General features: G+C 50.1%; 7 protein-coding genes across 7 annotated transcripts; 4 read left to right on the top strand and 3 right to left on the bottom strand.

Moving 5' to 3' along the window:
- Window positions 1–721: 721 nt before the first annotated feature.
- Window positions 722–1,045, top strand: TrAtP1_010362 (uncharacterized protein; the record flags this gene model as incomplete). The annotated part of the gene is made up of 1 exon (XM_014089765.2): window positions 722–1,045. The coding sequence occupies one exon, from the start codon at window positions 722–724 to the stop codon at window positions 1,043–1,045; it is 324 nt and encodes a 107-aa protein (XP_013945240.2).
- A 253-nt stretch (window positions 1,046–1,298) lies between these two features.
- Window positions 1,299–2,348, bottom strand: TrAtP1_010361 (uncharacterized protein; the record flags this gene model as incomplete). Its single annotated transcript, XM_014089766.2, has 1 exon — window positions 1,299–2,348. One exon carries the CDS (start codon window positions 2,346–2,348, stop codon window positions 1,299–1,301), a length of 1,050 nt encoding a protein of 349 aa, XP_013945241.2.
- A 464-nt stretch (window positions 2,349–2,812) lies between these two features.
- Window positions 2,813–5,837, top strand: TrAtP1_010360 (uncharacterized protein). The gene is made up of 2 exons (XM_066114674.1): window positions 2,813–3,111; window positions 3,169–5,837. Exon 2 carries the CDS (start codon window positions 3,387–3,389, stop codon window positions 5,436–5,438), a length of 2,052 nt encoding a protein of 683 aa, XP_065970771.1. The 5' UTR covers window positions 2,813–3,111; window positions 3,169–3,386; the 3' UTR covers window positions 5,439–5,837.
- TrAtP1_010359 (uncharacterized protein) lies at window positions 5,580–7,382 on the bottom strand (the record flags this gene model as incomplete). The annotated part of the gene is made up of 4 exons (XM_014089519.2): window positions 5,580–5,837; window positions 5,899–7,031; window positions 7,084–7,117; window positions 7,179–7,382. The coding sequence occupies 4 exons, from the start codon at window positions 7,380–7,382 to the stop codon at window positions 5,580–5,582; spliced, it is 1,629 nt and encodes a 542-aa protein (XP_013944994.2).
- Window positions 7,383–7,816: 434 nt separating this feature from the next.
- On the top strand, window positions 7,817–10,461 carry TrAtP1_010358 (uncharacterized protein). Its single transcript, XM_014089768.2, has 2 exons — window positions 7,817–9,576; window positions 9,636–10,461. The coding sequence occupies exons 1-2, from the start codon at window positions 8,162–8,164 to the stop codon at window positions 10,285–10,287; spliced, it is 2,067 nt and encodes a 688-aa protein (XP_013945243.2). The 5' UTR covers window positions 7,817–8,161; the 3' UTR covers window positions 10,288–10,461.
- Window positions 10,462–10,492: 31 nt separating this feature from the next.
- Window positions 10,493–11,642, bottom strand: TrAtP1_010357 (uncharacterized protein; the record flags this gene model as incomplete). Its single annotated transcript, XM_066114673.1, has 2 exons — window positions 11,183–11,642; window positions 10,493–11,124 (listed from the first exon to the last, which is right to left on the bottom strand). Exons 1-2 carry the CDS (start codon window positions 11,535–11,537, stop codon window positions 10,493–10,495), a joined length of 987 nt encoding a protein of 328 aa, XP_065970770.1. The 5' UTR covers window positions 11,538–11,642.
- A 215-nt stretch (window positions 11,643–11,857) lies between these two features.
- On the top strand, window positions 11,858–13,093 carry TrAtP1_010356 (uncharacterized protein; the record flags this gene model as incomplete). Its single annotated transcript, XM_066114672.1, has 1 exon — window positions 11,858–13,093. The coding sequence occupies one exon, from the start codon at window positions 11,858–11,860 to the stop codon at window positions 13,091–13,093; it is 1,236 nt and encodes a 411-aa protein (XP_065970769.1).
- Window positions 13,094–13,334: the final 241 nt, after the last annotated feature.

Genomic DNA, 13,334 nt, shown 5'->3' with positions numbered 1-13,334 from the left:
GTTCTTGATTATTCGCTGGCAGTGTCCCATACATCGGACGTTTGTACGGCTCGGGCCGAGCCAGCCTTTGAGTCTTGCCCAACCAACACGCTGAGGAGCTGGGAATAAGAGCACGTCCCAGATGGCGATTCAGTTATAACCTACCTAGTAACCTTACGAGACTAACTCAACCATATCAGCACTCTTATTATCGATTAGTATTTCATTCAAGCATGAGCTAGATTCAGCCCTTTCCGTTTTCTCGCTACGAAACGGCACGCTTTTGCCGCCTTGCTCCATTTTTGCCCCTCTCTGCTGCGAGCCGTCTCTTTGCCCTGCAAACATGCAAAGAACCTCCACTCACGTTATGCTTCGCAGATGCTGCGTAATCATTCGGTGCTGGTGAAAATCCGTCTCTTCCAGCTTCGGCTTCGGCTCTCAGTTGGGCCATTTTCGCGATGTAACCCCCCTGCATATTCGCTCAGCCTCTCACAACACGCCATTTGCCCCCGCCAAAAGCTATCCCCCCTCTCTCAGCTTTGGAACCAAAGGCCCTCCAGACTAGCCCCCTTTTTTTCCCATATTTCCTTTCCAGCCAGTTGCAGTTGGCTATTATAGATTGGCAAGACCACGAGATCAAAGAGAGGCCACTCCACGGAATAACAAGTAAGGCGTAAAAAAAGATATTTTTAGTGCTACCACTACTGCTCGTCACTGCCCGTATTAACAGCCTACTGTAGATATGTCAAACAAAATAACCGATGCTCGCCTGGAATGGCTGGAAGACACAAGGCGGCGAAAGAGCATGCTCATCAAGAAGCTTGAGGAGGAGGAGCAGAAGATGTCGGATGGAAAGGACGCAGCGTCTTCTGCGGATGCCGCGGCAGAATCGACGCCGCAGCACGATTCCGAGGGCCAGCTGCCGGACGCGCTGGAAAAGTACCAGTTGAACATTGACCGGTACAAGGAGGAGCTGCTTGCGATTGAAAAGGAGTTTGAGTCGTGGCAGGAAATGGGATTTAGCCTGCCTGCGTCAAAAGGCGTCGAGACTGACGCCAGCACATGAGGTTCCCATGGCACGTCCTCGTATCTTTCATTATACATATTTGCTGGCTTGGCGGGTAAATCTTTTTGCCTGCGCTTTATCACGCACATCATGAATTATATACGACATCATGACACCATGATCAATGTTAGATGAATCATTATTTCTCCTTTTCCATAATTGAACATGCAATTGGCATCATATGGTGGACATTCGATTGTCAAGGTGTATTTTCCCTCGGATTCCGGGGCAATGTCTGATGGTGCTAGGTGTCTCAGGCGGATAAAACATCGAGAATGGACATGATGATATCTTGGAGTACATTATTCACACAAGCTCCCTCTTGGATGACTTGTTCAATTCGCTCAAGGCATCCGGCCGCTGTTTGAAAGACAGACTTGATGGCGTCCGACGTGAAGAGATCCAGGCCCACCGTGTACAACTCGGCCACGTAGTCTTTGCACTCGAGACTACAGAAGCCATTGGCAATATAGCACTGCGCGTGCGATCCAAACGCCGCATCATGGATGCTCTGGCACGTGGCGTTGCAAGCCGAAACCACCGGAACGAGTGTCTTCTGCAGGCAGTTCATGGTGCCCCATATAAACATCTGGCCGTTGTCAGAAAAGAGATTGAGGTTTTGGTCGAACTTTTCGCAGTTTTTCAACCCGTAGTTGATGGCATATGAGCTGGAGTCGCCGGAGCACGGCACGGAATCCTCGACACATGTCTGGTAGAAGTCGCACTGATGAGGAGGCGGCACTTGGCACGTGCTTGCGCACATTGGATAGCCGGGACACGAGTTGCAGTCGCCGCACGTCGAGCAGCCATTGTCTGCCGTAGTCTGAAGAAGTTGCTGTGGCTGTGATGCTTTCACACTCGAGGTTGGGGTGCCGAAGCGAAGCGAAAAGCTGCTCACGAATGGGTATCCGTGGGTGTCGGCGGCGATGATTCCTAGTAGAGCTGTGCCGTCACTGAGCCCGTTGGTGAATGCAATACCCGAGTCAGATGCTTGGAAATCGCTATACTCTTCGCCATTGACGAATACAAACACTTTGTCGGTATCGAGGCTTGAGCATGAAATGACGGCTTTGAACTGAGTTCCCGGAGTGTTGACCGCTTCGGTTGAGGCGCCCTCGAGCGTGAATCCTGGATCACACGAGGGCTTTGGGGGAAGCGTTGAACCTCTTTTCGAAACGCTGCCATCGGCCAAGCATAGCTGAATTATTGTGAAGCCAATGGCTGCGAGGTGGTAAAGAGGCTTCATGCTGAGGCTGGAATCTGTCTTTGCAGCAATGCTGAAAAAAAGAGCGTCAGCAAACATTAGGCCTGGAAGAAGCCCCCGATGTCTACTCGGGGGGAACTGTTAGCTAGCAGCCGAGAGTTTCAAGCGTCAAGGATCGGCTTGCACGGGCTCTTTATTGTTACATCCTCGGTACTGCTACCCTGCTATGGCTGTGAATGGCGTGTCGTGAATAAGATCCCTGCGTTTCCAATTTCTCAAGATCTATCATCTTTTCAAGAGTGATGACTACCAGGTGAATCAATCATAGCAATTGATTTATGGCGTCTGCACGTCTCAGACGAAGAAGCATGCATGACAGATTGGCTTCCATTGGCTTGAAATGCGTGTAGCGATGCGGATCTCGGAGGCGTCCTGCCGGGTAACCCACCCGCTAGAGAAATACGTCGAGATTCGTCAAGATCTGCTTAACAATCAAGCAACATGACGCAACATGGCCAAGGAAGATTCAGAACTTGCATGCAGTGCTACCCCAGTAACTGGAAAGACATTGTTTGTGTTCCCATCAAACGGCGTCCCGTCAAATCAACGAGCGTCATGTGATGCCTCCATCACGTGTTCTTGTCCTTGGTAAGGCGCTAGGGCGTGCTTTGACATTGACATGGAGTGGGACCGTCTCGGGCATCGTTAAAAGTTGGGGTAGATTCGTCTGAGAGACTCCGACTCACCGAGAGACCAAAGGCGCACCAGGAAAGATGCGGCACAAGGTCAAGGTGCCCCCCCTGCCAGTTCTGCAACAAGTCGTTTCTGAGGACAGAGCATCTGCGACGCCATGAGAGAACCCGTACGTGGTTGATGTGGAATTTCATCGTCTGGTCTCGTAACCGCTAATTTGGGGTAGATACAAAGGAGAAGCCGCATGCCTGTATATGTGGACGGAGCTTCTCACGCCAGTTCGTCTACTCTCCCACCATCTTTCATGTCAAGCGGAAACTCACATGAATCAGGGACTTGCTATCGCGCCATGCCAAGTTGGCCAAAGAGTTGGGAGAGCATGGGCCCCTCGATCCCAATGCCTCTCCCCAACGAAGGCGGGTAGAGGATAAGACTGAAATTCCCATGCCGGATTTCGAACAAACAGAAGAGTTGAGAACTGATGAGACAAGCCACCAAAATGCCTCGACGCCGTCTGGGAGCAGTACGCAGCCCTCGCATTCTGCAGAGCTGGACATGCTGTGGGACAGCTTCCAATTACAACACAATCCTTTTGAACTTTCGTACTTCCATCCAGAGTTTCCGATGAATTTTCAGGCGTTTGAATTTTCGCCTTCGCTTAGTGTGCCGTCGCTACTCGAGACGACGACATCAGATAGAGACATGTCAATCAGGACAGAAGAATGTATATGGCAGGACGATTTGCCATGCGCGTCTTCCCTGTTGCTCCAGCCCCCTATCCAAGATCCAAGCATACACCCTCGGCCAATGCTTCCCAATGCAACGGTTGGCACCTTGAGCGAACAGCACTTGCAATCTTCGGCGAGAAATCCGTGCTACATGTCCCGGGATGCATATGACTTGGTTTCAGCCAGAGCCCAAGAGAGTATTGCGCTTCTCCCATTGGACTTTCAACTTCCTTCGAAGCATACATTCAGCAGATATATCGAAGGCTTCTCTAGCTTCAACTTGCATCGACCGTTTTTACATCTCTCAACAAAGAACCTTTCTCATATGCCATTGGAGCTGGTGTTTTCTATTGCTGCAATGGGGGCTCAATACCGATTTGAGGCGGAATCGGCCTTGTCGCTGTACTACGCTGCCAAGAGCCTCATCGATATCAAACTCAGCAAGGTTTGCGCAGCCGTAGTAGAGGCTGCCCATAACTCGACCATACAAGCAAAGCCAACCCATGAAGCCGTTGCCAGCATCATGACAAACTCAGCGAGGTCTATAAATCAACCGCCGCTGGAAATCGAAACAATACAGGCCATGATTATCTGCATGTCCCTGTGTTCATGGGAATACAAAAATCTATTACCTGACGCGTTCAGTTTGGCAGAACAAATTGCCTTTCACCTGCGCCAAGGAGGATACTTGCACGAAGACAATGTCCCAGCGGATGAAACGTGGGAGCAGTGGATATATAACGAAGGGCGTCGTAGGACGGTCTTTATTGCATTTATAATCTTTAGTTTACACACAATTTTCTACGAGACTCCGCCGCGGCTCATGGCTCGAGAAATCTGGTCGTTGACGATGCCACAGCACGAAAACGTATGGTGGGCATCCACGGAGCGAGAATGGGAAGAAATACGGCGTCGTGATCCGCCACTCTCCAGTACTTTTGGCGATTATTATTTGGAACTTACCGTTCCCAAGGAGTCTCGAAACCCAGAGCATCGCACTTCCGCTTTTGGAGGTCTGGTCTCTGTCCATGGTTTGGTACAGCAAATACATCTCACGAGAGAGACGCTTCTCCACATTGATGCCTACGGAGATATTGACAAGGTGCCATTTTCAGATGATGTCTACATGAAGTTTAGACGAGCCCTTTGCCGCTGGGATGGTAGCTGGTCACGAAACAGGGAGAATACTGCGCAACCAATTGCTTACATGGCGCCGCTGGGGTTCAATGCCACAGCAGTCTTCCGCATTGCCTGGATCAGGCTGAGCTTCAACATGGCAGTATGTCGGAACTTTAGCACAAGAGATCCAGCCATCATCGCGGCTGCATTTGCTCAGTCTCCAATGCCCGAACGCTCGCCGCGTTTGTATTCGGCCGTTCTCCAGAGCGCCCACGCGCTCAGCATACCAGTTCGCATCGGAATCAGATACGCATCGAAAACTCAAATCCTGTCCTGGAGCATCATCCACAGCATCGCTAATCTGGAATGCGCTTTGTTCTTGAGCAAGTGGCTCGAACGGGCTAGCTTGGAGAGTGAGTTGTTGGAAGCAGAAGAGAAGGTCTTGATTCGCATCATTGCGCGGATCTTGAAAGAGACTCCATTCTTCGATCCTAGTTCGGAAGACTACTGCAGCGCAGGGGTGATTAAACACATTGCGTATTCGGTGCTGCGGTTATTTACGGAGATGTTTAAGGAGTCGCATTTGTTTGATGCGATTGGAACGTGTATAGAGGCGGTTGACCAGTACGCGGCAACTCTAGAATGTTGATGAGATTTAACAGGCATGTAATTATATATAGGCGTTTGAATACATAGTCTTTTTTTCCCGAAAGATTTATAAGTCATCCAAGCTGGAATAGAAGTAGAAGAAGAGAGATGAGGACAATAATACACCATGGCTTCTGCCACCCTAAACCAAGCCAAAAATCGTGCGAAGCGCAGTCCCGAAAGCCCGAACAGCCACCTCTATGCTCTCGGCACTCGCCGCCGCAAACGTGAGGCGGAAGAAGACTCCTTGGAGCGGCAGATCCGGCTCTGCCCTGAACCAGGAGCCCTTTGCGAGGAGAACACCTCGCTTGAGGCATGCCGCGAATATTTCTTCCTCAATGTCAAGCGTGGAGTATATTTTCGAGTTGGGGTGGCAGCTGTACTTGATCTTGAGCCAGCACTTGTAACATTCGTGTTAGCCTTTTTGGAAAAAAACATGGTCCTGATGGAACATCACTTACAAACATCCCGGCACTTGGAACATGCCAGCTAACAATCAACTTTGGCAGAAACTTGTCAAACGCACTCATCATGACGTCTCTCCTATCCGTATATCCCGCCTGCAAACGCTGCAGCCAATTTAAAAACCCCGTGTGGCCCCATTTCTCGTCCACCAGCTTATACACCATGGCTTGGGAGAAGCCGCCGGGCCCTTGGCTTGCAGTTTCGCTGTGGCGGATGAATCGCTCAATCATCTGCTCCGAGGCCGTCACCCAGCCCATTCTCGTGCCGGGGGCGAGGATCTTGGAAAAGGAGTCGAGGCGCATTACGCGGCCGTCGGTGTCGATGCTTAGGTATGAGGGCGGCAGAGAGGCGAGGAATTCGCCGACGGATAGTTTTCGAGGTTGGCTGTTGGAAGTGCGAGAATGAAGCTGGAGGAAGTAGTATGGGTCGTCTTCGAGGATGTATACGTCGTGTTTCTGGCAGACGTCGTATATGGCTCTTCTTCTCGATGCGCTTTGTGTTGACCCTGTCGGGTTTTGACCAGTTGGTACAGTGTATAGCACGCGTGGCTTTCTTGCTCCCATCCTTGATGCGTCCCAGTTGGTGAGGATTTTGTCCATGGCCTCTGGTACTAGGCCTTCTGAATCCATCTTGATGCCGACTGTTCTAATACCCAGGGGAATAGCTGTCTCTAGGGCTGTAGCGTAACTGTACTCTTCAGTCATCCACGAATCGCCTCTGTTTTTGTCGCATAACATCCTCAGCGCTTTGTATAAGCCATCTGTACTTCCAGTAGTTAAACAAGTATCCCAGTCGGCATAGGGAGGGTTGTGAACCAGCTCGACGTGCTCGGTGATCCAGCGGATCATCTGTGCCGAGCCTGCTGCCTGGCCGTAATTCAAAGCAACTGAGAGATCAAATGCTGCGTTTTCAGTAGCTATATCGTGTATGCCCATTGTAATTGTCGACTCGCCTTCAAAGAGGATGCTCTGGTTCGAGGCGGGAACTTGAGCACTTATAGAGCGGAAGCCGAAATAGTCGGGAGTCGGTAGACCTCCGGCCAGCGAGATGATGCCCGGTCTTTTGAGGAATCTTGCGGCTACTTTTAGAATGCCAGGGGCGCGTGCTAAGGATTCAGCCGTCAAGTGATCTGTAGTGATACGTTAGGAGATGCTTATTGTGGTCAACGAAATCAGACTTACTGTCCCATCTTCTTGCCGCTGGTTTGTTAGATGCCTATCCCGATAGTTCCAGTAAGCCATAGGGCATATAAAGAGGATCGAGAAAATGAACTGACCCTTGAACACTGCAGTTTAAACATATCTGAGTCTGCATAGGCAGCTGTCGGGGCAACCATCTGGCCAACAGCTCGACGACGAGCATCAATAGCAGCAAGAGTAGGATCTTTCATAGAACCATCGCTAATACAAATGCCCGAGTGCCACTCCGGACTCGGTGTATCATCTAGCGGTACAAGATCTCTTGTGCTTGAGGGAGTCATATTGCTATGAAAGATTTGTTGATATTCAAAGAGATATCAAAAGGAGTAACAAGGAGAGAAGGAGCTCAGAAGCAGAAGGAGAAATTTTCCTATCCCGGCCTTGGGGATTCTTGGAGTAAATATTACCTGATCGCTGCCTGATCTTGCCAGCTCCAATCTCAGCTACTTTTGTATAACCATGGATTCTGTTTCGCCGATAATCGCCCTGCGAAAGCGGCGGCATAATATGGGGCGGGCGTTTGTATGAGTCTCGCTCCAACTTGGGGTAGAAATGAGGCCGTGGGGCAGATTGACTCGAATCGACTCCAATGACATGATGCTCGGCCTGATGTGGAATTGCAGCTGGTTGTGAAAATTAGTAACATGAAAGAGGTATTTATAATCACGATTTCCATATCCTATTTTCTTGAAATTTGATGCTTTTGGACTTTGATGGTGATTCTTGACTTGCGCGCGCCTTCCACGCGCCTTCTAGACTACATATGAACGGAATATCTCTACTTTTATAGAAACACAAGGGTATCATCCGTTTATGAATACGAGTAATGTCGTATTGATAACCGAGTATTCGACACAATACGACGTAATACGCAAAATTGTCACTTTGTCAACCATGTCAACTCTACGATGCTTTCCTCACTATCAATTAACAGGCTCAAGATACAGTGCCAATATCATGTCAGCACCGTAAATGCAATCGCAACTGACTAATCTCGACAACCTCTCCCGACCAATTAATCAACTCACTCAAAAGGCGTCTCGTCAATCAACTCGCCGCCATGGACGGCCCGATCTCTCTAACAGAGGCTCCCAAGCGCAAAAATGGCCGCCTGCAGTCTTGCGAGCCCTGTCGGAAGCGCAAAGTTGCGTGTGACCACCGCCTTCCGGTGTGTTCGCGATGTCGTCGCGGCGGCGTCGCCGACAAGTGCGTCTATATGACTCAACTTGGCCAGCGGACTCATCCTCACCAGAGCCGCCATGGCAGTATTTCAAGGCCGTCCGTGGCCGCATCCGTGCCGCCTTTGAGGCCACCGCAAGTTGCCAACGGCGGCTCGGCGTCAATCTCGGCAACTCCCAAGGCGAACATGTCGGAGAACAACAACGTTGGCTATCTCGGCGCAACAAGCATCACGACCTTTTACGAGGAGGCGCAGAACCGCCTGTCAACGGCGTGGAAGCGCGAGCCCGATCCGGAGACGCTGCCGCTGAAGATTGTGGAGGCCTTTCCTCGCTTGGACGAGTTTGCTCTCAGCGCTGTGCGGGCGATCCCCGACATGGCGACTTGCAAGCTCTTGGCGAGGATGTACTCCAGCTTCTACGGAGGCTGGTGTCCGCTTGCAGGCGAATGGCTGACCGATTCTGTGTGGGCGGTCTTTGGTGGGACTCTGGGCCAAGAGCCTCGAGATGAGGAGCAACTTAGGCGCATGTCCGTCAAGTTGTGTAAAAACAGCGCGGTTCCCTTGGGAGACGATAGGAACAAGGATGCGGAAGAGTGGTTTCAAGAGTTTTCCGGGCCGAATCTCAGATGGGAATCTCTCGGGATACTCTTTGTTTTCTGGGCCTATGGTGCTCGCCGGCTTCCTGACAAGTCTATCCTGCCAAAGGACTGCATCGACCTGCAGAACAATCACGGGAGCTGCCTTGTAAGCCGGTACAAGACGGCTGCCTGGAAGTGCATCGAGCTTAGTCGTGACGCTTCCAATAGCAATGCGCTGTTGGCGTTTGTTGTCTTTGGCCACTGCTTGCTGGAGTCGACCGTGTCGGGAGATGCAGGCATGCAATATTGGAGGACGCACGGCGATCTCATGGCATTGACGACTTACTTGGGCCTCCACGTCTCCCCCAACGCCGATCCCATGGACTGGTCCGTAACGACCCAAATCAAGCGCCGGCTGTTTGCTGCCATCTTTGCACACGACAAGGTGACATCCACATTTACGGGAAGGCCCATGTTCCTCGGCAGGAATTTCACATCGACGCCGCTGCCTCTTGATATGAGCGATGAATTGTTGCTGTCAAACCCGCCACTGACTAGGCTTGGAGACTGTCGCGTTGATGAGAACGGATGGAACATTGATGGCAAGATTTACACGACGACAACTCTCCGCGCAAGGGGCATGCTGTCGTATATAAGAGATGAGATTCTGGAGATTTCTCTGCAGGGCATGGATTTTGGTGGCAAGACGGCACTCGTGTAAGTCCCATCACCTACTACTGTCTTATTTCTTCAAGAGCTTCTAACAACCGGGGCAGCAACCTCAAACGACGAGAAATGCAAATCGTCGCCGGCTTCCCGCCTTGTCTAATCTACCAACCCGAAGACATCAACAATCCAGAAATCCCCGGAAGAGAACTCTACGGCAAACTCCTCGTCTGGCTAGAACACCTCCAAAACCTCTTCTTCATCGAGCGCCTCCTCAGCAAAGAAGACGGCGCATGCGAAGGAAACGAAACGCGGCTTTTCGAAATCAGCATTGAAATGGTGACGCTCGCGCATCTCTTCTGGACGCATCAGAACCGGCTCAAAACGGCCCAAGACTGCGTTGAATGGAACGTTGTTTCGTACGCCGCTCCAGCAGGCGGTGTTCTCTGCATGGAGCTATTGAAAGGCACGACGCGCGGCAGCATGAGTCCAGTCGCTACAAAGGCCGTCATTGTCGAGAAGCTGGGAATGCTGGCTTCGTTCCTGGACTGGGTTGGGCCTACGTCGCCAAACGCGGATATTTGCTATAGAGTGAAGAAGGTCGTGAGGCGGGTGCTGGAGCAGGCATTGGAGGCGCCTGTGCAGACGAATATGTTGGACGAGGGAGGGCATTGGAACATGGACGTTTCGGCCGATTTCAGCACGTTTTTTAATTTTGATTTGTTGGATACGTTTGACTGGTTGAGGCCAGAGGGAGCATGAGCGAGCGTTATAAGCGTGGGATCCAAACTCTACTAATTCTTCTAGTTTCATCACCCAAGTATTCAAGTAACCAAGCCTCTTGTGTATGCTGAGAATACTAGACACTTACAAGTAATATTTAGATACGCTTCAGTTCACAGCGATGTATGAACTCAGAAGAAGTATTAACCGCTACTACTAGTGTGTAAGGTGACCTCCTGATCGTCTAGTGTTTTTTGTAATTTTCCTCAATGCGCGCAAACTGTTCCAGAGTATGGGACCAGACCTCTTCCATTACCCCATTAGCTCCCAACTCTGCGAGTTTCTGCATAACTTCAGGGGGGGCATTTTCGCAATCCTCTCGGATAGAGTAAACGCCTCCAGCCTGTCCGCCCGATCCCAGTGCCACTTCAACGCCATCTCCCAATGGGATTCCCGCATATTCGCTTTTCAGAGGTGAGTATTTTGAACTTGTAGCCAAGTACAAGTGCCTCTCGCCACACTCTTCCAAAGGTATAAACGTCATTGTCTTCAACGTCTCTTCAGGTACATCCTTGAGAAGCGATGTTTTAACCGTGCCGGGGTAGCCATGCACGATGCTTACCTCTGGAGAAGATGTTGCCACAGCTTGTAAGCCAAGAGTAACCAATGTCGAGAGATGTTCGCGGAGATTCTCCAGTGGCACGTTTAGGGCTTGAAAGTCTGCCGTATCCAGACTACCTTCATGGCCGCCTCCTCCTACGGAGACTATTCGCCGAAGGAATGGGGCTTGCTCTAGAAGCGGCATGAGATTTTGAATGATTCGGATGCGAGAATAGTAGTTCAAAGCGGCGAGGAGATGCAGGCCCTCGGAAGTCACTTATTTTCACCCATTAGTTCAAATAGACAAACGTGGAGCATAAAACCTAGTTCTCACCACTTCGGCTGAAATCATATACTCCTTGGCTCATCACAAGCAAATTGATAAAGCCTTCTTCTTTCTTGATCTCGTTGCAAAGCTCATCAGCCCCACGGATCAAGCTCGCATCGGATTTGCAAAATATATACTGTCCCGAGGGATTGATGCGCTTGCATTCCGCCAAGACGCGATCACCTGCATCTCGGGAACGACCGGCAATGTAGATACGAGGACTCTTTGCATATTTGGCCAGGCATTTGGCGGTCTCTTCGCCAATTCCACTTGTGCCCCCGACAAAGACGGCTACAAGCTTTTCAGAAAAGGTAGAAGAGATTAAGGAGTTTGAGGCGCGAACTTGGGAGAGGGAAACCATTGTCAAAGCAGACTGGACAAACAAAACTATAACAATGGTATACTTGGAAGTTTCATATTCTTGGAAAAGGCCATTTTGATGGAGCCCTTGAATGCGCTTTTATATCTAGAGATGAGTGTTTGTCAACCTAGTTGCCCTGACTATAGCTGTAGTGATAAGTTGGAATGGCGCTGACTTTGGCCATTAAACAATCGCCGAACCCCCCACTAAGAAACGCCGATCGTGCATGATTAGCTTCCTTCAATCATACTTTGTCAACTTCACTTTGTTTTCTTCGTCTTCATCATCCTCATCAGTACCAACAACGCTCAAGTTTCATCATGGATTTGTCAGTAACTCCAGACCATGCCGCATCGGCATCGTTGGCAGAAACCCCGAATGGCACAAACAGGCAAAGGCAGGGTCCAAGTATTCGCTCGTCATGCGATCGCTGCCACAGACAAAAACTCCGATGCAGACGGAATGCCGAATCCGCCACTTGTAACCGGTGTCAACGTCTGAATGCGCCCTGCCATTATAGTCGCCGGGGCTCTAAACCTTCGACGGTATACAAAGCAGTGGACGTCTTCAGCGAAGCACCCCGGGTTACTTCAGTGACTGAAGAAATTGGTTTCATACTACCTCCGACTTTACGAGCTTTTGACTTGGAAGAGAGCATCCAACTATCTCCTTGCATAGCAGACACTCTCTCTTCCAGCAGTAGCTTTCAAGATCTCTCTTGGTCAGGAATACTTCCTACGACTATCGAAGGTTCCGATGAATTCAACACTTTCCTTAGCAATTGGGATATCCTTCCACTTACTCACGACTCGAGTTGCGGGTTCCCCTTGGTTGAGCACAGCATCGATGCACGCGCGCAAAGGCATGATTCAGATCCAAGAGATGATTTTGAAATACGATGTCGTGCTTCTAGGAAACTTGCAACGCTGAGCGTCGCGCTGTATGAATCTGTGATGCCATTTCCTATGCTAGAAAAGATTCGCGTGACCGCAGAAAAGGCGACGACAGTCGAGAACAAGACTAGGCAAACAGTCAAGCTCATCTTTGACCAGCTCTTTGAACATACCAAAGACTTCAATCATGTCATACAAAGTCTGTTCTCGTCCCCGGGCCAAGAGGATCAAATCACATTGTATCCAGATGAAGCACTCGTTTCTCTGATATTCTCATGCCACTGCCAGCTGGCCGAAGCCTACACCAGTCTTTTAAATATGATACGGGCTTGTCTGGAGCACTCCATTGCTCCGCCAACGAACACAAACTGGGCTGTTATCCTGCCAAAGCTTCAAGTAGGCTCAGTAGCCCTCCCAAGCCTCCAAGTCGATAATAAGAACCCGATGGCTTCAAGGGCTACATCACACATGTACATGACTTCGATAACAACTGTCACGGCGCTGCTATGGACGCAGATGATGAGCGCGGTGAAAGCTGTGACTACAAGCCAGGAGAATACTTTGAGCAGATATGGATCCACGGCAGCGGTGATGTGGGATGCAATGTCCCGGAGAACTGACGAGGTGGTTCGTAGAATTGAACTTGTCGGTTCTTTACTGTAGTCGACTTGATAGATGCGAGGCTAGGATTAATTATCTCGACGGTATCAACAATACTACTCTTTATCTCGAGGTATCTGTTTTTCTGATCTCTCCGTACTGATATAGCTATTGGCTAAAATCTGATAAAAATATCTACATGACCCAACATTTTATAACGAATCTGCTATACGGTCTTGGAACAAAAGTCTGCGACCACCTACAGCATCCCCGCCAACAGACCAAAGTGAAGCGGCAATAATTA

This window comes from Trichoderma atroviride, chromosome 5, assembly GCF_020647795.1.
Source record: "Trichoderma atroviride chromosome 5, complete sequence".
Classification (NCBI taxonomy): domain Eukaryota; kingdom Fungi; phylum Ascomycota; class Sordariomycetes; order Hypocreales; family Hypocreaceae; genus Trichoderma; species Trichoderma atroviride.
This window is presented reverse-complemented; position numbering and strand designations above follow the sequence as displayed.

Excerpts from the sequence above, each read along its gene's own strand:
- TrAtP1_010360 (XM_066114674.1), top strand. The coding sequence starts at position 3,387 with ATGCCGGATTTCGAACAAACAGAAGAGTTGAGAACTGATGAGACAAGC.
- TrAtP1_010358 (XM_014089768.2), top strand. The coding sequence starts at position 8,162 with ATGGACGGCCCGATCTCTCTAACAGAGGCTCCCAAGCGCAAAAATGGC. Across the intron at positions 9,577-9,635 it reads GGTGGCAAGACGGCACTCGT|CAACCTCAAACGACGAGAAA; the intron begins GTAAGTCCCATC and ends CAACCGGGGCAG.